This window comes from Staurois parvus, unplaced genomic scaffold, assembly GCF_062004578.1.
Source record: "Staurois parvus isolate SC_StPar_1 unplaced genomic scaffold, SC_StPar_1.0 ptg000929l, whole genome shotgun sequence".
Classification (NCBI taxonomy): domain Eukaryota; kingdom Metazoa; phylum Chordata; class Amphibia; order Anura; family Ranidae; genus Staurois; species Staurois parvus.
The window spans coordinates 229,831-254,902 of NW_028318725.1; the positions used below are offsets into that span (position 1 = coordinate 229,831).

Here is a 25,072-nt window from a genome sequence, read left to right on the forward strand (position 1 = left end):
GTTAAGAATGAGCTGAATGTGTTCCTAAATGCAAAAAACTGAACGTTGACAGACATTTATAGATAACACCAGGGGTAGTTGATCCAGAGATTATATGACTCCCTAGTGGGGGATCAGATTTTACCCCCATCAGAGCAATATGGATCATGCTTTGTTACTTTTTTTTTTTTTTTTTTACTTCCTATGAATCAACTTTGGGTATATGATTGTGTAAAAGAAGATTTTCTATTTGTTCTATAAGTTGAGCTAGATGGACTTGTGTCATTTTTCAACCTAAGTAGCTAAGGAGAAAGCATCTGCCCTCCTAGGAAACCAGTAAAAAACTGAGGCATAACAGTTCGGGTTGGTGTTATAGTGGTAGGGCCGTTAACCAATTTCTGTTCTGCCAGCATCCACCTTCTGAAGGTAGCTGCGCATAACCCACATGTATATGATTTACTACATCTTTGTGTCCATCAATGGATAAATAAAAATTATGATCTGTATTCTGCCACACATACTCACTATGGCATAACAGGTTGAACCAGGAAATAAACTCAACTCTGCCCCTATGACTCTACAATAAAAGTAGTAACCCCCTCTCTAGTGGTTCATTCTTTCTTCTGACCTTTAAAGAGATGCATGTAGAATTTGTTTAACCACCTGCCTACTGGGCACTTATACCCCCTTCCTGCCCAGGCCATTTTTCAGCTTTCAGCGCTGTCACACTTTGAATGACAATTGAGCGGTCATGCAACACTGTACCCGTATGAAATTTTTATAATTTTTTTGAAACAGATCGAGCTTTCTTTTGGTGGTATTTAATCTCAACTGAGTTTTTATTTTTTGCTAAACAAATAAAGAAAAACTGAAAACTTTGAAAACAAAACTTTTTTTTTAGTTTCTGCTATAACGTTTTGTAAATACGTGATTTTTCTCCTTCACTGATGTGTGCGAATGAGGCTGCAGTGATGGGCACTGATAGGCTGCAATGATGGGCACTGATAGGCTGCAATGATGGGCACTGACAGGCAGCACTGATGAGGAGGCACTGGTAGGTGGCACTGATGAGCATGGACAGGCATCGCCGATGGGCACTGAAAGGCAGCACTGATAGACGGCACTGACTGGCACGATTAGGTGGCACTGACTGGCAGCACTGATTTGAATTGATAGGTGGCACTGACTGGCACTGCTAGGAGGCACTGAAAGGCAGCTCAGATGGGCACTGATATGTGGCATTGATGTGCACTGGTAGGCACTCATATGTGGCACTGATGGGGCTACACTGATCATCAGGGCACACTGATCATCATTGTCCTGATGACCAGTGTACATGTCCTCTCTGAGGAATGCCGATTACCAGCTCTCCTCTCGAGCTGTCAGTGTGACAGCTCGTGAGGAGAAATGCAGATAACCAGCATTTCCTTATTTACATGCGATCAGCTGTGATTGGACACAGCTGATCACATAATAAGAGCTGACGTCTTCGGCTCTTTCCATTGATCTGCTGTGTCCGAGGGACACAGTGCACCACTGATCGCCACACTGCACACCCCTGGAGCTGCTCACGCGCGGTTAGAGTGGAAAGACGTCCTCCCAGAACAAGAGAACCGCCTTGCGCCCGTCATTTCCTTATATGGCGGGCGGAAGGCGGTTAAAGACCTGACATCTCTACAATGATCACAAATATTTTGTTTTTCCATTGGTTACTAAAGTTCTTGTTTTAAAGCAGTATTAAACCCAAAACCAAAAACGTAATACATTGCAGCTTACCAATCATTAGGTATGGGGGCTGTATTAGTTTTCCTTTTTTTTAGGCTTTCCCCCTGTTTTGCCCTGATGATCTGACAAATGTCAGGAGCATGTAACGCTCCTAACCCATGGTAGCTGCTGGTCTCATTCCGGCATCCTGGTTTTGGCTAAGCTGCACTTTTCCTGTCCAACTGTACGCATGCAGAGCGATTGCTAGACACAGACTCTGGATGGTGTTAAAACCTGTTTTAAGTCTGCCAAGTCCTCAGTTGTGATAGTGTTTACAGGACGTGCTTCAAACTCCCTGTTTCCCTGCCTTGTCCTTCATCTTCGCCCGAGCCCTGCTAACTCATTTGAATTACCTTGTTATTGACCTTGGATTGGACTTTAACTATGCTCTGAACTTAGTTCAATGCTGCCAGCCCTGAACCCAGACTGACACTGACCATTCTGTATGTCTGCCAACCGCAAGTAGCTGTTTGCTGTGCTCAATTTGCACCTGCTCCGGCATGGTAGCCAGGCACTATAGCATTTTCTTTAAGACCTTGGGGCAACTGAGTACTGGTAGGCCTGCTTGCCTTATGAGAAAGGGGGCTGCTTTAGGTGAAGAACACAGAAGCCAGCTATAATGCCTGACCACCAATGCCAGAGGTAGGCGTGACAATTTGGACAACAGCATTGTTAGTCTAGGGGGGTGGCAGTGTTGGATGTACTAGCAGATTTAAATATAGTAACAAATTGAAGATGAACTCCAGCTAACACTTTATAATCAGTTACAGGAAACCCTTTTATGGATAAAGGTTTTACATAAATAAAAGCTGATCATTTTAAGCACCCCTGCCAGTGATAAATGGTCTGTCTCATCCCTGCAACTGCAAGAGAGATTTTCTGTTGAGAACCAACAAACTTACTGGCCAGATCACAGATGAAAATAGAATAAAGCAAGCTTAAAAAAAGGAAACTAATACAGCCATCCCATCTAAGAATGGGTAATAAATGTTTGCTTTTAAGTTTAATACTGCTTTAATCTAAATAACAAATTTGCATTTAATAATGTTGTATAAATTGCTGCTGAGGTACAGTATGTATAACACGGTTCACATCTCCTAACGGTCACTGAGTGGGCACACACTTAATGGCCTGTGTAGACTGGCTTTTGTTCACATCAAATGGGTTTTCGTTTCCACACAGGTCTATGGGAATGCAAAACCTGCTTGAAGCAGGTGAAATGAAGGTCAGAAGGTGCTAATCTGCAGGTGAAATGCACCTGCCAATGAATTCTGAATGATCTCAGAAATGTCTCAAGCAGATGTCAAACTGATACAACTGACACAAATCTTAAGGTTACAGAGCAAAGAAACCTGAATAAAAAATCCTTATGTTGCTGATCAGATAAAATGTCAACAGTGGCTATGGGCACTCATTTGCAAATGTAATAAAACAGAACTGAAACAAAAATATAAACCCATACCTCTCCATCTGTGCCACCTGGCACAAAATCTTCTGCTGCTATAGTGGCAATGGCAGACATGACAGGCTGTGGGTCCCCCAGTGCATACAGTAAAATATTTGTAATCATGGTGCACATAGTATTCTGTAAAACCAAGTCTTTTATGTTCTCCCCAAGATATTTTAGCAAGGGTCCTGATATAGCGTCTAGTAGTTCTCTATGCCTCATGTCGGGATCCTTTTTGCTGTAAAGAGAAAGGGACATCAATAGTGTAACCTGACTGTTTAATAAAATATAGAGGACCACAAGATCAGTTATTAGAACTGGTAAATGAGAGTCCAGCCCAAAGCAACTAGTGACATACTTTATTTTCAACTGTGCACTGAATGTGCTACCTGGTACCTAATTGTTCACCATTATAACAATTTTCTTATTCCCATTTTCTATATAGATGGGGGGCACAGTCACAGATGGGGCATTGTGCTGCGTGAGTGCATTTTCTGCTGGAGTGCGAAACAGCAGTTGAACACAGCAGTTTAACTAAAGCAGCAAGAAGATACAACAAAGAACACTACTGCACTCTGGATGGACTGCAGGTAAAACATCTTGGGAAACATCGCCTACAAGTCTGATTCCCACTTTATCTACCTTTAATATGCATCCCCCCACTACTCCTTTTCATATTACTATCCTCTGTTCTCAAAATCTCATTTCTTTACCCCTCTGCTCCACCCCAAAGCTTATACATGTCACCCTCACTTCTACCATCTCCCTACTACTGCTCTCATCACCTCCTGCTGATACTTAACTCACCTGCTGACCCAAACACCAGGACTGGAAGGCATGTGCACTCTTACACATCCCGCTCCCATCTTACTTTCCTCACCCTCCTTTTTCTCCTAACCTCTGGGGATATCTCCCCGAACCCTGGTCCTCCAGTATCTCACCCCCACACCAGGCACCCACCTTCCTCCAGGAATAGCCACAATCCACTCCGTTTAATCTCAATCCCCATGCTCTTAAAAACCACCCTCAGAAAGGAGGTGGAGTTGGCTTGCTTCTATCCCCACTGAGCACCTTTCAAGTCCTCCCTAACCCTCCCTCTCTATCTTTCTCTTCTTTTGAGACTCACTGCATTTGGCTGTTTTCTCCTATTTCTCTGAGGATTGCAGTGATCTATCGTCCTCCTGGACAGGTGTCTCGCTTTCTTGATGACTTCTCTGCCAGGCTACCCCTACTTTCTCTCCTCTGAAATACCCACTATCATTCTTGGAGATTTTAACATCCCCATCAATGTGAACAACCCGGCTACATCCCAACTCTTCAACCCAACCTCATCTTTTGCCTTAACACAAGGGATACAGTCCTCCACTCACTCTGATGGGAATACATTAGACCTGGTTTTCTCCCATCTCTGCACTCTCTACAACCTCACAAACACCCCCTTTCCTCTCTCTGATCACAATCTCATCATCTTCACAAAATCCTCATCTTCAAACACCTTTCCCTCCAAGCAGAAAACAATTACCCGTAGAAACCTTCACAACTTTAACCATTCTCTTTTCTACTCTGCAACTGACCACCTCTATGCCAGATTCTCTCTCTTGTCCTGCCCTGACCTGACCACTTCTGTCTACAACAGTTTACTCTCATCCACACTATACTCACTTGCTCCTCTAACTACATAAAGTATCAGGCCCCGACCATTACAACCTTGGCAGACTAAGGACACCAGAAATCTTAAGAGACACAGCTGTGCAATGGAGCAGTTGTGGCATAAACCCAAATCCCACCAAGCATTCACCCTATACAAATCTGCTTTCTTAAAATACAATTCCTCCATCCATGCTGCCAAACAAGCCTACTTTGTCACTTTTATTTAACCTCCCTAGCGGTATGATTATGTCCATATTTCTGTGCTGAAAGCGGTAATTTATTTTGCATGGAAATATGTTGTTTTTTTATTGTAGGCCTGTAATTTTTAGGAATAACTCACTGAAATCTGTAAACATCCCGTGTATAATAAAACTTGAAACACGAAATCATAAATTATAAATATAATAATCATAAATAATGATAACATAATAATAATAAAATTCAATAATATAATCAAACCAAAAACACTGAAAATTTGAAATATAGCACCAAGTTCGCACATCGCTGAGCTCAGTCGCAGAATCGTTTTCAGTGTCTGATGACAAATTTCCCCACAAGTCATTATCACTCAATTCTGCAAGTGGTTCTGATTTACTATCGCTGTATTCTAGCTCGTCTAAAACCGCTTTTGACCTAAAAGGGACGCTTTTTGGACGCCATGGACATTTCTCAGTTTCCAGGCAGAAAGAACTGTAAAAATGCAGGCAGGGCACAGGACAAAGCACTAGGGACAAAATGTATGTGAAATGCTTTGAAACAGTAATGTTTTACTATGTTATTTTTGTGTATTTTGTGAATGTTAGTTTTTAAAATTTTCAAATCTCCCACCGGTTCCGGCCCCCGTACGTCCCGACGCTCGCAGGGACCGGAACCCGGAATGGACCGGAACCCGGAATCGGCCGGAGGAGACGGCTGGAGATGCTGCAAAGGAGACATCGCGGGAGCGCAGGGCAAGGTAAGTGCTGCAGGGAATCCCTGAGCAACGCTGCATGGTATTTCCGAGTGTAGATTGGGATTACCGCTTTTGGTTCTAAAACTTTACCCCGAGCTACACTTGGGAATACCGCCAGGGAGGTTAATACCTTTTCATCGTCGTCTCTTCTCTACTTTCAACTCTCTACTTTCTCCACCTCCACCCAGTAACTCACTCATTGCTTATGAGATTGGCAATCATTTCAAAAACAAGATTGATGCAATTCATAGAGGCATCTCCACTACACAGACATCTATCCCACTTAGCATACCTTATACTAAACCTCCCTCAACACTTTTCTCTTTTGACCTTGCTACTACTGAAGAGGTCACTAAAGTTTTCTGAGAAGCTCATCTCACCACCTGCTCCATGGATCCTGTTCCCTCACAACTACTATGGTCACCCTCTTCTTCAAACCTTTGCTGCCTCACTCACATCTTCAATCTCTCCCTCTCTACTGGCACCTTCCTTTCCCCTCTAAAGCATGCACAGATCACTCCCATTCTTGAAAAGTCCTCACTGGACCCAACTAATCTGAACTTAAGACCCATCCTCCCTGCTCCCGTTTACCTCTACACTCTTAGAACACTTAGTCTACAATCACCTGAGCTCCTACCTCACGGACAACAACCTTCTTGACACTTTACAGTCTGGCTTTCACTCACTACACAAACTGCCCTGCTAAAACTCACTAATGATTTACTAACTGCTAAAATCAATGGCCACTACTCCATACTCTTACTACTTGACCTCTCTGTGGCTTTTGATACTGTTGACCATCCCCTCCTCCTCAAAAAACTCCACTCTCTTGGCCTCTGAGCCTCTGCTCTCTCCTGGTTCTCCTCCTACTTATTGCAGCGCTCCTTCAGTGTTACCTACAACTCTGTCTACTCCTCTCCACTTCCTCTTTCTGTAGGGGTCCCTCAAGGTTCTGTCCTTGTACGCCTTCTCTTTTCCATCTACGGCTCCTCCCTTGGTCACTTGATAAACTTCCATGGCTTTAAGTACCATCTCTATGCTGACGACGCACACATCTATCTTTCTACTCCTCACCTCATGCCTTCAGTCTCCTCTCGCATTACTAACCTAAGTGACATATCAGCATGGATCTCACTCCACTTCCTCAAACTAAATCTTTCTAAAATGGAGCTCATACTATTCCCTCCAGCCCGTGCCCCCTCCCCTGACTTCTCCATCAATATCAATAATACAAACATCAGTCCCTCCCCTCATGCTAGGGTACTAGGTGGAATCCTGGACTCCCATCTGTACTTTCAGCCCCAAATCCAATCACTGTCTAAATCCTGTAGACTTCACCTCTGCAACATCTCCAAGATACGTCCAGTTTTAACCACCGAAACCACTAAGCAATGTATTCACTCCCTTGTTATCACTCACCTTGACTATTTTAACTCCCTCCTCATTGGCCTACCTAATTGCAGGCTATCCCCTCTTCAGTCTATCATGAATGCTACTGCCAGACTCATCCACCTTACCAACCATTCCATATCTGCCATCCCTCTCTGCCAATCCCTCCACTGGCTTTCCATTGCCCAACAAATAAAATTCTAAACATAGAAAGCCATTTATAACTCTGTCCCAAGTTATATCACCAATTTTGTCTCCAAATATCACCCAAATCTTCCTCTCCACTCCTCCCATGACCTCCTGCTCTCTAGCTCCCTTGTCTCCTCCTCCCATGCTAGTCTCCAGGACTTCTCCAAAGCCTCCCCCATCCTCTGGAACTCTCTAACCCAATTTATCCGACTATCGCCTACTCTGCCCACTTTTCGGAGAGCTCTGAAAACCTGTCTTCAGGGAAGCATATTCTGCCTTCAGCTAATAACCGAATCTTCTATTTCTCCTATCAGTTCATCCCCCACAGTTATTAACTTTTGTACCACCAGCCCCTCCCTCTTAGATTGTAAGCTCCAAGGAGAAGGGCCCTCCTAATCCTCCTGTATTAAACTGTATTTTTGCTGTATTGTCTCCTTAATATTGTAAATTACTGAGCAAACTGTTGGTGCTATATAAATCCTGTTTAACCTCCTTGGCGGTATTCCCGAATTTCTATACCAAGAACGGTAACCCCGAGCTACACTCGGGCTTACCATGCAGCGTTCTCTGGGGGTCCCTGCAGCACTTACCTTGTCCTTCGCTCCCACGATGGGTCCCCTGCAGCGTCCCCGTCCATCTCCTCCGGCGGATGCCGGTATCTTGCTTCCGTGTTCCGGTCCCTGTGACGTCGGAACGTTCGGGCGGCGGAACCGGCGGGAAATTTGAAATTTTTTAAAAATTACATTTTTGCTGTCATTGCTTTTTCACTGCATTTCACATACATTTTGTCCCCACTGCTTTGTCCTGTGCCCTGCCTGCATTTTGACTGTTCTTTCTGCCTGGAAACTTAGAAAAGTCCATGGCGGCCAAAAAGCATCCCTTTACGTCAAAAGCGGTTTTAGAACAGCGATAGTAAATCAGAACCACTTGCAGAATTGAGTGATGATTTGTGGGGAAATTCGTCATCAGACACTGAAAACGATTTTGCGGCTTTGCTCAGCGATGTGCGAATTTGCCTCTGTATTTAAAATTTCAGTGTTTTTGGTTTGATTATATTATTGAATTAAATTTATTATTATTATATTATTATTTTTTATGATTATTTATTAAATTATAATTTATGATTTCGTGTTTCAAGTTTTATCATATCCGGAATGTTTAATAGACTCTTTTTCGGATAGATTTCAGTGAGTTATTCCTAAAAATTACAGCCTACAATAAAAAACTACATATTTCCATGCAAAAAAATGGTACCGCTTTTGGTACAAAATTCCTGACATAATCATACCGCCAGGGAGGTTAATAATAAATAATAATATATAAATTAAACACAGCATAAAAGTGGCAGTAAAAACAAAAAATGTATATATTACAGGTTTTTTTTTAATTTTTTTTTTTATTTTCACCTGGTGATTTGGTCAGTACACACAGATAGAAATTCAACCGTTTCAGCAGAAACCAGTGAAATTTCAATCCATGTGTAGCCCTCTTTGTTCAACAGAAGCCTGTCATTATACTGGCTTCTGTTGAACAGTCCTGCTGGAAAAACAGCATTTGATCAGCTGCTGTAACCTTTGGCTGAGCAGTGTACTGATAGGAATACATTTTTTTTCAATGCATGAAACTTTTATTAAATCGAACTTAGAGCCTTTCCACTTGTAAAAGTTTTGTGGTGGGACCTGTCCTGCTCTTTTGTCTCCCAGGTGACTAGTAAAGGGTTATACTTATATAAATAAAGAACCAGCGCCACAGAAATTATATAAAACAGTAAGCTGCAAAACCTAGCCTATAAACTTATAGGATATACAAAACTTCAAAAAAATAAGTTGTGCTTAAATACATACAAAAGTGTAACAAGAAAATAAACAAAACAAGAAACAATATTTTAAATCAAAATAAAATCCAGCAAAAACAAAAAAGTCCAAAAGTTCAAATAATCAATAATGTCCAAAATAATTCATCACCAAGTAAATCCACCACCAAAAATGGTTAAATAGAACTCACCAGAGTAATATGCTGATTGTTGAAAAACCAGCATATAGTACTAATTCTGGGAGAAATGAATAATATGGTGACAACAACACTGAAGAAATGAGGGAGAAACATGCACATGCTCCGTGAGGACGTCGATGACGAAAAGCTTAGGGCGGTGCCTTTGGATGTGAGGTTCAGAATACTCCTGGTTTGTCTGCAGGTAGCATGTGCATATTTGGCTGGGTCTGAGTCGCCTGTATTCATTACACATGCTGTTTATACTGGTGTCAGTCTGGACACCTTGCTTGTAAGTGCATTTCTTCATTAAAGTTTGATGCTTTTTAAAACATACTGCACCATGATTGTTCGCTTTTTTCTTTTGAGTGAAGGTCTGATCATCTCTCAGTTTGGATACTAAATCACCTTTGGAGTGGATTTTCAACTTTGCAGCACATCATCTGTTGGAGTTCATCCCTCATTTCTTCAGTTTTGTTTTCACCATATTATTCATTTCTCCCAGAATAACAAGTACTATATGCTTGTTTTTCAACAATCAGCATATTACTCTGGTGAGTTCTATTTAACCATTTTTGGTGGTGGATTTATTTGGTGATGAATTATTTTGGACATTATTGATTATTTGAACTTTTGGACTTTCGTTTTTGCTGGATTTTATTTTGATTTAAAATATTGTTTCTTATTGTTTTGTTATTTATTTTCTTGTTACACTTTTGTATGTATTTAAGCGCAACCTATTTTTTTAAAGGGTTATACTGCAGCCTTGAAAAGAGAATTAAGAGCATAAAATGGATGGATAATCTAAAAATTAACTACTACAACACAATTAGAAACTACTTTCAGAACACATGTAAGATAAGGCTGAGGAATCTCAGTCTCAATAAGTCAAAGCATTAGTCATAATGCTGAATACAATAAGTACAAGTACATACAAATTAAATATTAATTTTCAATTAAAAAATAAAATAGTGTGACATTAAGCAGGCCAGCGTGGGGGGGGGGGGGGGGGGGCGGTGGAGCAGCATGTGCTTGTGCTCAAATGATGCATCACTTGTATATGCTTTCCACTGAGAACTATGCGCTGTAAAGAATCAGCATGAGGAACAGAGAATTGTCTTTTTCTGTGCTGGTAAGTCACCACTCATATAGCTAAAATCTCTGAAATCTGCAGAATGGCACAAGTTCACATAAAATTAATCAACTGGGACAGTTGTGTCAGTGACACAGGCTGGCCACCATGATACAGTGACATCAAATTCTGTCTTGTGAATTATATGTCAAAACATTTTACTAAAATATCAAAGGTCTAAAAAGCAAACAATATAAGCTTCTAACAGTTATCAAAAGAGAAAAAACATATTTGCAATTTGAAAGCAGCACAAGATCAAACTAAAAAGGTAAATGTCAATCAAACTAAAGAATTCAGAATTAAAAAAAAAATAAAAAAAATTATAGGATTGGCGACTTGCTCAGACCTTATGATTCTTATCATGGTGGCCATATTCCACTGTGTAAAGTATTCTGTTTGTTCACAGTCTGGTACTCTGAAAATACCTACTACTGATCCTGTGACACGGCAAACACTGAAGGGTCATTTGAAAGTTGTTTTTATTTCATTAAAATGAGTGGTTGAACCATACTAACAACATTAGTTTTTTCTTCAAAGTTCACCTTTTGGGACGGTGAGCCTTTTAATGTGTGGTAAAAGTGTGTTAATATGTGTTAGCAATATGGTTTGCACATGAGTTTTGAGAGGCAACCCATTTACTTTCAATAGGTTTCAAACAAGTTAATGAAGTGAACAATACACCTGAGTAAAAAAGAAATCTCAGACAGCAACACTCCAACTTGATCCTCTTTATTAAAATATGAAAAAATCCAAAAGGCAGGACAACATACAGTGGGGGAAATATGAGCAAGGTTGATGTGTTTGGTGAGTTAGCGCTTATTCATAACCTCCAGGGCCTATAGGAAATGAATGGGTTAACACAATAAAAAGGCATGTGCACAGGTGTTAGGGAACAGGGCATGGCCCTTCAATTGTGTTGGTCTTTGATTATAGAGGTACAAGTGTTTAGATGTTGCACTAGGCATATGCTATGCATTGAAAGAAAAAAAAAAAAGAAAAAAAAGAATCCCAAATATAAGTGTAGGACCTAATAATATTTATTATACAAATTCTTAAAACGATGTCAACCTTACCTGTGTGCGTTACAATCTCCTTGTTTGAGCACTTCAATTATCTCTGGTAGAAAATGTGAAGTACTTCGTCTGCATAGCAAATAGAGCAGCACTTTTCTTCCATACTTGTCATTGATTATATTGGGCAAAGCACTGACCAGTTCCTGTGTAATTACAATACATTTTCAGTAAATACTACATTCACAATGTAATTCCTTGACACTTTCTATGCTCTATGTATACCAAACAACATTAATATCCAAGATTCTATAGCTTTTCTACACAAAAATGTGGTCTGTTTAGCTGCTGCTGGCAAAGCAAATTATCTCAATGTATTTCTCCAATGCTATAATTAAATATGAATCTGGTAAGGTGCTCCTGAATTTTTCTCAATCAGTGCCTTGCCTGTGAACAAACTAACAGATGCTTTACAAAGCAGCAAAAATTAAAAAAATAAACAGCACACTGGGAAAAGTAACAATTTATTCTGGAGTTATTATTCAAAGGCTCGAGATAATACACCTGACTTACCTGTGATTTGTTTTTCTAACTTATTTCTTATACCTTGCTCTGTTAATATTAAAACTTTTTTTTTTGGTAATTTAACATGACTCAAGTCCATAAACAAACCTATATAGTTTAGGAACTGAATGCACACAGGACGTTAAAAGAACTCTTCTAGAAGCTGTCTTTCTGGCAGCAGCGTTTTTGCAGAAAAAACACCTGACGCTTGTAAAAGTATCTAACATTTTTACAAGCGTTTAGGCATGTTTACAAATGTCAAGCGCTTGACTATAAATTCATTTAATTGGCCATAATGATAATTTATTCTGGCCATTGAAATTAATTAATGCTGAAGCGCTAAACGCACCTAGAGTTTAGACGCATTTAGGCGTGTCAAGCGTTTTTTCGGCCAAAACGCTGCTTCTCCTGGACGCACTGGCCCTGAGTTTGTTTCTCCTGCTGGTAACTTCTACTAAAAGCTTCTAAAAGTCTATGTGTGCATAGACACATAGGAGAACATAGAGGGCCATTTGAAAGCCATAAAAAAAAAACAAACAAAAAAAAACACGTGATGCTCCTAAAAGTGGCTGCAAAAACATTTCCATGAGGCCTAAACAGGGAGCAGCTAGCTGTATAATGCTCAGCATGTGTCACAGTTGGCAGGTCCCCACTGCTCGATGTCTGAATGAAGTATCTCCACTTTAGGCCACCAGCCCAACATGGCCCCTACCTCCCAGTCCAGTCCTCCCCTTCCAGCTGGACTGACAGTAGGGTAAAGGATTGGTATCAAGAATTGTATATTACCATTACAGGTGATTTGATTTTCAATACAAAAGGTCTGTGTCATGAAGCACAGGTAAAGCTACAGGTCTTTGATAAAAAGCAAAAACTCAATAAGTATATATCAGTTGGTTTGTGTGAAATCTGTAGCATCTACAAACAAATGTTATTTATATACTGGAATTTATGCAACTTCAATGTTACACTGGTAATTGCAGTGAACGGCGACATAAACTGGGACTATGATAGTGTGGCTGGCAATCTGGCTCTAACAAACCCTTGCTGGGAGGTACACCAACTGACTATCACAGCCAGGTACACTGTTGTCAATCACAGTCAGTGAGCCAATAAGGACAGAGAGGGGCTGAGCCATGGCTCTGTGTGTGAATGGACATGCAAAGCAGTGGCTGAGCAGTGAGCCTGCTTGGGTTCCTCCAGAGTAAGCTGCTTGCTTTGGGGGCACTTGGCAAGAGGGAGGGGCCAGGAGTGCCTGCGGGGGACCTGAGAAGAGGAGGATTCGGGGCTGCTCTGTACAAAACCATTGCACAGAACAGGTAAATATGACATGTTTATCTTGCCTTTAATATCACTTTAACATCAAGAGGCAATCAAAGGGTTAATTGTGTGCCTAACAAGAGTAATATGTGCTGCTTTTACTTACAGATCTGGCTGTTTTTTCTCCCTGCTTTGCAGAGAGAACAAACAGCCAGATTGCTGATCTGTGTACAAGCCCTGTGTATTTGTGCTGTGATTGGTTACATCCGAGCAGCAGGCCTCAGCCAAAAAACACTGGCTAGGACCTGCTGACAAAATCCCACTGTAGGCAGTGAAAGTGCAGAGCTAGCTGGTGCACGCATGCACGCCCCTAACCAAGAAAAGGCTGGATGATGTACATGTATGTGATCCAGCATGCCCATTTCACAGTAAATGTACTGAGGACAATCGGGAACTGGTTAAAGAGACCCTGTTAGGTGTTTAAAACTATGCCATTACCGTACACTGTGAAAATGAAAGATCAACAGATTTCTTTATTCTATTTAATTGACACAGGTATTTTGTTTTTTTTTAATCAGGCAGTTTTTTTATTGAGAAGTTTTCCATTTTCAGATACAGAAAAACATCATTTACCATAAAGTCAAGGAAAAATAAAAAACAGAAACAGAACAAAAAGTAATAAAAGGATTTTTTAAAATCTGTAATGCTCCTTCGTCTCTTACACATTATCCCAGAACGTCTTTAGTGACCTGGATATTAATCCCTCACCTCCCTTATCCTGCACATCTTAACCCTTTGATCTTCATCTTGTCACTGTATGTGACCAGTACATTAACCCCTTCACTTCTTTCATCTGTGTATGACAGACATTTCCTTTGTGTGGGGCCTGTGTATGACCTGTACATTTAATGTATCTAGTGCACCATTCTCAAGCTACGTGCTTAACCCCTCAACACCAGCATGTTTCTTCATTTCCAAAATGAAATAATGGGAAAAAAAACTAAGATCACCTTGGAGTGCCTGCTTTACATAAAGGGGCCATTTGGGGTCTTCATACTGCTCTGGCCTACTGTAATAAAAAATAAACCTAAACACAGACAAAAGAAGGCTCCATTTATCTCATAAAATGAGAAAACTAAAAAACGACCTGGTAATGAAGGGGAACTACAGTCTGGCACTCAAGTGGTTAAATTGGGTTAAATGCATCTGTCAAACTCTGATTGATCTCAGAAACCTCTCAAACTACTGTCACACTGAGGTCAATACAGGCCTATATACTTGCCTTTTTCGTGGTAGGTTTGCTCTGTAGCAGAGCCCCCAGAGCTGATCTTACCCCACACTTTTGGGTGTGTGAAAGAGTGTGTTCCCCATTGACTGCAATGGTGACTCCCAATGACCATTATGTGAACCCTTATGCAGGACCCTGTGTCCTGCTGTGACTAGTATTCAGCAGGGGGAACCACAGCAGCAAGCAGGAGTACACACTAATCGAAACATCAGAGGGGTCAAATAGGAACAGTACTGGGATCTCTGCAAGAGAGTAAAGTTTAAAAAAAAGAGGCTGCCAGGTAGGTAAGTATGTAGCCGTGTTCGTCACAGGGTACTACAAATGTAATCGTTAAAATCCCCTGACAGGGTTACTACGAAAGGCATTCAAGTCAAACCGGGACTTTTAAATTCACAGGTATAAAAAGGGATGCTAGCGTGGTGGTACTACAAGTAGTAGTAGGTGGCAAGTGTGTCCTATTACTGATAAGCGGCACACATGTCAGGCCAGTCCAGAGACCGTTAATTAAGATGGCAGACAACAGTGCGTGCATGGTGGTTCCCAGCCCACAGCAGTCATTCCTGTGAACGTTCTGCGTGTGGAACTCCTGATCCTGGATAATCGACGCATAACCTATCATGAATTTGCACAAGAGACAAATCTTTCTGTGGGAATGGTGAACACAATCATGACGAAGAGAAGCTGGCTGTCCTAGGATGGTTCAGGCGTACTGACAAATCTTTCTATGCTGAAGCTATCCAGGCATTGGTTAAACACTGGGATTAGTGTATAAATGTAGCAGAGGTGAATGTTGAAAAATAAATGCAGTTTCCACTCCTTGAAATTTTTTTTTATATTTTATTATATAAACCTAAAAGTCCCCATTTGACTTGAACGTCCCTCGTATAATGGGCTTAAGGTTTCTTTATGTAAGTTATTGACAAGAAAGATGAAAAAGAGGTAATGCAAATAAAGTTTAACAATTTTAAGCACATTGGCACCTCATTCATTTTGAATGTACTGCCTTAATGCAATGCATGTTGATGCACTGCAAAGATGTAAATGAGCCCTGGATGTAAATATGGCCTGAAAAAAAAGAAAGGTTGAGAAGTCTTGCATGCTGTCATAATGTGACCACACATTTTATATAACTCCACAGAAATAAATAAGGTACTGTCAGTAAATGTAACATAATACTCTGAGATGTAACTAAAGTGTATTGTAACTCTGGTACTAATCTTACAAATTAAGATAGTTAAGGATTTATTATGGGCAATCAGTTGTTTGTTGTACCATCTGGCAAGTTATAATTATGCCAGACCTTCCTGTGCCAAAATAAACACATTTTCATAAAACATTGCTTGTTTAGAGCTTAGCATATTTCATATCCTTTTATCTTGTTGGAAATTCAAATAAATATTCCGGTCTGAAGCTAATTGCTACCTAATCCCAGGCTTCCATTCCAGAAATCATCACCTACTAATATTTGGTGAAATGATCGAGTGAATACAAAGCATAGCAGGACTGGAAGGTAAATCAAATAAGAGTGAAAAGCTATTTGGAGACTGAGCCTTCCATGTGCGATTTCTATGACTTGTTGAATTTAAAAAGCAAACTTGTCACAAACCTGGGCAAATTAGGCTGAAAATATGATGAAAAATTCATAAGCATAGTCTACCTTTAGTGAAAACTGCACATAAAACAACTATTAGATCCAACTGAATATGGAAGTCTTTTGAAGAATTTTTCAACAAGTCTTGGGGCTCTTTCACATGAACAGCCAGGGGGTGGTAAAATAGGCAGTTTAACCATGGTTTTACCAACCCGACCACATGCCGTGGCTACAGCAATATAGCAGAGTTTGGCTATGTTTACACTTGCGGTTGAGGGGAGGTGGGTTTAAAGTGATTAAAAATGCATTTTTTAAAATAAGCTGCTCTGTGCAATGTAATGGAATTGCACAGAGTGGCGACTAACCTTTTCTGGGGTCCCCCACCAGTGCTCCTGGCTACTCCTCTTCTCAGTGTGCCACCATAGGAAGCCGCTTCTTATCGTGGCGCACACCTGCAGACTTGATCCCGAGCTGCACTGCCAGTGTCCATAGACACACAAAGAGCGCCTTGCCCTGTCCTCAAGCCTTATTAGCATTAGGCAGACCAGTTTCAAACATTCTAATATTTTCTCTTCTGCTCTCCAAAGCAGTATTCTTAAACAAAGCAATATTTAAAACAATCCATGCAGCAATACAGATGATTCATGTTGGAGAATCACTTAACTACAAAGCTGCCCAGGTAAATGTAAATACTGAAATTCATTGCTAGTTCTTGAAAGCTACATGACTAACATTACACACCTGGATATTTGATCTGGTTAGCTTTAAACTGTTATAATTTGTCCAAAATCAGTTATTTCTATAAGGTGGATATAGGGATACACAATAAATAAGCTCTATATGGCAACATATCAAAATAAAAACATAAATTTACAGTGATAACTAGAACACTGGAAAGACAAATTACCTTAATTAAACCTAAAAAGTCCCCATCTGACAGCCATAATTCCACTTATTACTTGAGAACTATAAAAATGCATTTGGATTCCCATTCACAAAACTAATAATTAATGGAGCTAAAATTACCAGATGAAAAAGGTCGAAGGACTATTCACAGCAATCATTCAGATGTCTAAAAACTCTCCAACCGAGGGGTGGGTATCAATAACAAAAACACTAACAGGCTCACATAACAAAACCAAAAATTTGGGACCCTGCGGCTCAGTTTGCTGCCTGAAGGATCTTATGCCAGATCCCTGAACATCACCCTGGTAGAACTTGGAGAACGTGTGAACAGAAGGCAAGGTGACAGCCTTCCAAAGGACGTAGCAGGATGACGTCATCGCGTGCAGAAACCAGAAGTATGCCATCTTGGTGAGATATCTGATGCCAATATCCAGCCTTAAGGAAGAAACTAATTTAAAGAGGAGATCTATTCTATGTGTACTGGACATAGTGCACTTATTTTGTGCATTATTTTATTCTTAATTAAATGGTATACAGGAGTTTTTACATGTTGCGCAATTAGGTTCTTTTTGTTCTTATGAGCATCTATTTGAAGAAATGGTAAGTCTTGTGAGACTATGATATCGGCATAGCTGTCTTGAGTGGATCTCTTAAAGGGCAAGGCACATATTGTCCTAGTATACAGGTCAAATATCTGAGGTAAGCGGCATCATCGGAAGGTGGTGGAAGCACTATTTGTGGTGGTGACTGATTTCAACACTGGTGGATTTAATATATAAACAGACTTTCACAGAGGTGGAAGATTTATGGTGGACTCTTTACTTATTTTACAGGTGTTGTCGTATATTAATTTTGTTGATTCACTATATGTACACAATATATACACATTTTTATTTTAATTTTGGATGTACATTGATTTTTTTGGATTACTCACATTTGTATGCTATTAGGTAATTTCATGTAGCCATATGCGTTCACAGGTATAAATAATTTTGATTGCGTGGAGTTTTATTCAATTAGAGATATCATGTAAAGAACCCTGGCAACAAGGAACACAACCTTATGTGTAATGATGGAAAGGTTACATCCCCTTTTCATTCAAGAGATGACCTTTGAAGTGCTGTAAGAACTGGACTCAAACCACACCCAGTCTTAAGGACTGCTCAGAAGGAGCTAAATGAGATGCCATGTTCAAGCCTTCACTGCTAGCCTTCCCCAATGAATGGCAGACTAGCCATCTTTCAAATTAGATTGCAATGGCTGAGATTCGCCCCTTGATGGTACTCAGGGCCAAATGTTAATCCAGGCCTGATTGCAGTAAGGTCAGGATTCTTTCCATAAGAAGTATTCCTTCCATGTGCGATGGTAAACCCTGCAGTAGGTAGACATTATAGCTTTTAATAGCATGATAATTACCAATTCAGAGAGGCCCATGTCTCAAGATTTAGACTTCATTACCAATGCCATTAAAGCCAGTGACCATGAGAGGTAAACTAGACTTTGGGATAGAAGATCTGGTTGATCTGGAAGAGCCTACTGGATTATCTATCGGGTGTCTGACACAAGATTTACCAGGCCACAGTGCCACTTCTGCCTGGGCCAGTTCAGAGTTATGAGGATCACTGGAATGCTCTCCATCACAATCCTTCAAAGGAAAAATAAAAGGCATAGATCAGTTTGTACTAATCCCACTGAACCACAAGAATATCAATGCTTCCACCAGAGGATCTCTGCATCTGGAAACAAATCTGAAGGCCAGGAGGTTCACATTTGGTGTCCCCCACTTGTGACACAGGTCCTGAAGTACTTCCGAGTAAAGGGACCATTCTCCCCCAAGTCCAGACACTCATCTAGATTAGTTTGCTTGCCAACTATCCACAACTGGTATGGGAACAATGGACAAGCCTGGAAATCTATCCAGGCTACAATCCTTTATAAATCCCTTGTTGTAGCAAGACTTTTAGTTCCTCTCTGATTGTTTATTATGCCACTGCTGTGCATTCTGCAACTGGATCCTGATCTGGTGATCCTCCAGCCAGGGTGTCCAGCATTGCATGGATAACCAAATCAAATGAAGCACCAGAATATTGATCTGGATGTAAGATCACTCGGGCAGCATGGCCCCTGCAGATGTCTAGAGCTCCTTTCCAACCCTTTAGGTTGGCATCTGTCGTGAGCATCTTCCAAGACAGGGAGAAAGATTTCCCCAACTGCAATGTTGGATTCCTGAGCCACCAGGCCAAAGATAACCTCATTTTTACTGGCAGGCAAGTCAGTTTGTCTAGAGAAAAAAAAATATATCCCATGATGACTAAAAGCTATGCTTTAGATGTCTGGAGTGGAAGTGAGCAATTAGAACTGCTTTGAAGGAGACAACCATCAATCCCAGAACTCTCATGCAGATTTGCTGAGTTGGATGGCTCCTTGACTGTAAAGTACAAGTCTGGGAGTGGAGTGTCAAAAGTGTTTCTGTCTTAAACTGTCTCTAAGATAAAACCCAAATACTCCAAATAATGTGTCGCTTTCTGGATCCAAATTAAGTTTTTTTGAATTCTAACTGCCCACATCACATTGTCGGTGGGAATTCATGCCAACTGTTCCCTAAATAGAAGACTGTCGGGATATCCAACAATGGGAGTATAGTAAGGCTAAAACAGGTGCCAATACCTTGGTGAATACTCTGTGAAAGCCAGATCAAAATTGCAGGACAGCAAATTGCTAATTCTGAGTACCCACAGCAAAACCTAGGTAACAGTGAGGTGCTGGAAAAAGGGGGACATGCATGTATGCATTCATGTATGTATGTCTAAAGAGGAAATGGCAAACTTTGTAGACCCTATAACAAAAAGATTTGGATTCAAACAACATTTAACCACTTGCCTACTGGGCACTTCTACCCCCTTCCTGCCCAGGCCGATTTTCGGCTTTCAGTATTGTCGCACTTTGAATGACAATTGCGTGGTCATACAACATTGTACTCATATGAAATTGTTATTTTATTTCACACAAATAGAGCTTTCTTTTGGTGATATTTAATCGCCGCTGGGTGTTTTATTTTTTGCGCTATAAACAAATAAAGAGCAAAAAATTAAAAAAAAAAAAAAGTTTTTCTTTGTTTCTATTATAAAATTTTGTAAACAGGTAGTTTTTCTCCTTCATTGATGTGCGTTGATGAGGCAGCACTGATAGGCGGCACTGATGATGCTGCACTGAGAGGCTGTACTGATGGCACCTGCTGCTCCTCAGGAATGAAGTTAACCATCAACGATTTGTGGGACTCTGGAGAGGAAATCATGGATGTATGTTTATAGCCTCTGCGTTCCGAGCCAGCAGTATTTGCACTTTGGCCAATAAAATCCAGCATAGCCACAAAGAGCTCCTTCCTGGAGAAGGCAGAGAAAGTAGCCATATCTGGCAGAGCTAAGGGAGACTCCAAGGAGTGTATAGACATTATCGGGGGCAGCAATTCAGGCTGCTGGTGTCAGCAGACAGTGAACTGGAAAGGTCTGATACAGCTTGACTGCTCCCCTTGCACTTGGGAACCGACATTTGACATTGCTTTAACAGGGAAGGCTTAAGGCATATTACAGTAGTTATTGACTGATGAACACATACAGTACGTTATATATCAAATAAATATGTTGTGTAACACAGAAATTAAACCAAAATCCAAATATGCACTGTGTCTGATATATCTCAATCTTTTGCCACATTCAATATACTGCAGGCTTTCATATACATCCCCAAGTACACACTGTGTAATTCAACAAATATTGTGCTCCATATTATACTTTCTCCACCTCTTCCAGTGATTTTCACCACTATTCATATATTGCCCTCACCTCAGGATGTGGACCTAACAAAATAATTAGGTCTAACAGCACGTGTCCCCTTTAAGGGTTTCTGGCTCCACTCATCCATGGGGACAATATGCCGAATGGCTCAAAAACAAAGACATGCCTTCATCGTGCATACAAAAATTGAATCTCTTTATTAAAGTAAGGTGAACAACTCACATGCATATGTGCACTATTCTGGTGCACTACAGTAAAGGGCTTGGTCTCCTCATAAATAACAGATTCCTGAAGAAGACACATACTGCGAAAACACATTTTGGGCGGGGCCGGGTGACATCAGCCCAGGAAGTGTCCTGGATGCCTTGTATGTCACTGCTGAGAGTGGTGTTTATGTGAATGAAGTCATTTTTTTTTGTTGAGTCATCCAACATATTGTCCTTACGGAGCAAACAGCAGGAGAGGAGGAGTGGAGCCAGAAACCCTTAAAGAGGAAACGCGCTGTTAGACCTATTATTGTATTAGGTCCACATCCTGAAGGAAGGGCAATATATGGAAATCACTGGAAGAGGAGGAGAATAATATAGTACTTATGAACACGATATTTGTTGAGGAATCACACGGTGTGCATTTGGGATGTATATGAAAGCCAGCAGTATACTGACTGTGGCGAAAGATTGAGACACATCGGACAGAATGCATATTTGCTTTGATTTAAAGTGGTTCTAAAGGCATAAGAATTTTTTTTTCACCTTAATTCATTCTATGCATTCAGGTAAAAAACCTTCTGAGTGCAGCCCCCCCTCATAATCACCTGAGCCCCATCTTAATCCAGCGATGTGCATGACAGCCACGGCTGTCTTCTCATTGGCTCACACAGGCAGCAGGAGCCATTGGCTCCTGCTGCTGTAAATCACAGCCAGTAAGCTAACGAGGAGAAAACGAAGGGTGGGGCCAAGCCATGCTATGTGTGTGAATGGACAATGTCCATACACAGGAACGAGGTTTGGGAGTGAGTTTGCTCAAGTGCCCCCATGGGAACAGAGCATGGAGTGTATGTGGGACAAAGCACAAAATTCCTCAGTGTGTTAACGCTTTTTGTGGAAACAAAACAAAAATGGTGGTAATAATGGTATTCAACGGTACCAATAAATGTAGTGGCTCTTCCATCTAGAACAACACTGCATACTCATAAGTGAGTCTTCAAAGACCAAGACACACCAGAGGCTGTGCCCCATGGCTCTGGACCTACAAAGTGCTCTGCGGCTAACACACACACAGTACACAAAGCTCTGAAAAGCACCACAAGCAGTGCCCGAAGCCTGGTATCCCCTAGAGTATCTATATCTACAGCAGTGTGCAGGATGTGAGAGGTTAGAGACATTAGCATGAATATGGCTGCAGGAAAATAGGCACTCTGTGCGTCAGCACAACATTCTGTATCCGGACCATGCTAGGATAGAGCTGTTTCTTAGTGGGGGTAAGAATAAAACAGGAAGGGGATATCTCTGAAAGGAACTGGCAGGACAGGATCACTAGGTATTTTACAGCAATCATATAAAATGCAGCGCTAAAATAATATACAATCATAAATAAAAGTGATCAGTGATAAGATCAGGCGTCAAATAGAGCGCTATAAAGAGACAATGGTATGCCGTCAAAGATATGACAAATAAAGTAACATAAACGTATAACAAATGTGATAGATGTCCAATGAACAATTGTGCTAAAGCAAATAACAAATAGCGTAACAATAATCCAGTGTCTTTGGATATGGGTCGTCCTCATAAGTAATGCATGGAAATAAGGTGCTCATGACTTCCGTGGTAATGAAAATGAGGTATGCTTGCACTCACCAGAAGCACAATATTAATGCGCATGTAATGTATTACCCGGAAAGGCACTGGTGGTCATCAAGGAACTGACTGGGATAAGGGGCTCCACTGGTACACCACGCACACAGGAAAAGAACTCCAGACCTCTCAGCTTGGACCCTCATAGCATACAGGGACTGCTCCCTTGCTTCACTTACACCAAGTATCCGATATGCCAGAAACGGTAAGTATCCACCTTGAATGGCTCAAAATAAGCCACCAAACAAGAATTGCCTCTGTCCTGGCAGGAACGGCGAGCCAGTGTCCAGGAATCTGTCTCCAATGTATGGTCAGGGTGTCGCCGGTGTCGGGTCCGGGTGTCTCCGGTAAATCTCGGCGCCTCTCTTGTCACAGTAGCCGCTACAACCCCGCAGAAACCTCCAGAGACTGTCCGCTCCCAGGACGTTGAAAGGCTCGCATGGTTACATGTTTCACCCCTTTTTAGGGTGGAATATGTAATATGTCCCCATAGCTGCAGCCTCCCCATACCATCTGTCAGATTTGAAACCAGTGTGGCTGTGCAGGGCCATTCTGACAGGTCTGTGGGAGACCTGCATGGCATCACCGATCTACTGATCGCTGGTGCAATGCTTTCCAGGCTCTTTTGGACAAAATTAATAAAATGCACATTTTTTCTTTTACCTGCAAAAACTTTTCCTTTAAAGTGTTACGAAACCCAGGATCCTACATCCACTATATCTGATCTCCCACAGTACACGGAAATGCAATTACTTTAAACTCCTAAATACCTTTTCTCATCAGTGTCCAGCCCAGTAGTAGCTAAAGCTTGTAGGAGTTTTGCTTCTGCTCTAGGAGGATGCAAAACTCCTGACCCTCGTCTGGACAGTGCTGACAGGCCCTGTGCTGATCACATGCACTCTCCCAAAAAAATAAAAAAACCTCTCTAGCAATACACACCAAACTGAGCATGTGCAAATGCCTACGGTTCAGTCAGTCTTATCAGGAGATAAGAGTGGTCGCTTGAAAAAGGGGAGGAACAGAGAAGAAAGGATCAAATGGCCTTTTTACACAATGCAGAGGATTAACCCCTTAGGTTCCACAGTGAGTATAACAAGCATGCTTTACTGCATATATAGGCTGATTTTACTGTTGTGGGTTTAGTAACACTGTAAGGGTTTGGAAAAAAACTACATAAATGGAATTTATCAAACACTGATGTCTGTGAAATTATGTTCAAATTTCAGCTCTGTGTTGGGTATAGGAGTTTGTTATAAAAGGGCACCATTCATATAAGATTCATATTAGAGATAACAGGAGAACTGAGACCTCCCATTCATTTTTATACCCTCAGTTCTATGAAAATTACCATTTAGAAAAGCTGATTAAAACAGCCATTCATTTTAATGTGATTTTTCAATGGATGAATCCCCCCCCCCCCCAAAAAAAAAGAAATTAAAATAAAAACAAAAAGACGTCTGAAAACAAGGACACATTCTAGACACAAAAGGCCCACAAATTTCTTTTTGGCATAGTGTATTGTTCCAGGGTATAAATCCAAAACCAAAGGCCTTATAGATTTATCTGGTGCAGCAGACTCTTGAGCAATTGAGATGCAATGGGCTGGATTAGTAGCCCACTAAACTGCCAGGATTTGTTCCATAAAAGAAGCAGAACAAGGGGTTTATTCACCACAATGAGCCAAAGAATCTCACAGGATGGGTGCTTTTGTAGAAATTCAGCTGTCACATAGGCAGATGCCATCGACGTGACAAAGCGCATGCAATGCATGAAGTACACATTCAAATAATTTATAGTTAGGCACTTCCACTATGAAACAAATGCAACAAGAGCACCCAATACCAATTACTTAACATATTACTGGTACAAAACAGTCAGCCAATCATAGCATTATAAATAAAAAAAAAACAAACAGCTCAATAAGAGCACTGCGATTAGCCAACCTGCACTGTAGTGAAACAAACAATAAACAAACAAATGCACACTAGTCTGCACACATCTCTGTAGTCATCTCAAAGAACCACTATAGTAAACAATATTGTATTCTAGCAACTGTATGTGGGTCTTATTTTTAATGAGAATATTCAATATTTGAATTCTTTTCTATGTTTTACGTGCCTTTATTTATATTATCCTCTTCTGCTTTTACCAGCTTTTATTTTTATGATTTGAACTTTATTTTTTCGAAGGAAAAAAACTGTTGCTGTATTGCTTAAGTTGTGTTAGCTGAAATTTGGTTGTATTTGTTTGTTGCTTACTTTTGAGTATATCTAAAGTCAAAACTATTTTTTGTATAATGGATTTAGTGAGGAAAGGCT

General features: G+C 40.8%; 1 protein-coding gene across 1 annotated transcript in view; it reads right to left on the reverse strand.

Annotated features, from left to right (window-relative positions):
* The window catches only part of PUM3 (pumilio RNA binding family member 3), a 119,278-nt gene that overhangs the window by 19,068 nt on the left and 75,138 nt on the right, over window positions 1-25,072 (reverse strand). The window contains exons 14-15 of the mRNA XM_089656695.1: window positions 11,565-11,707; window positions 3,206-3,428 (exon numbers count right to left, since the gene is read on the reverse strand). Of these exons, the coding sequence (XP_089512821.1) occupies window positions 3,206-3,428; window positions 11,565-11,707 (366 nt within the window). The remainder of the gene's footprint in view (window positions 1-3,205; window positions 3,429-11,564; window positions 11,708-25,072) is intronic.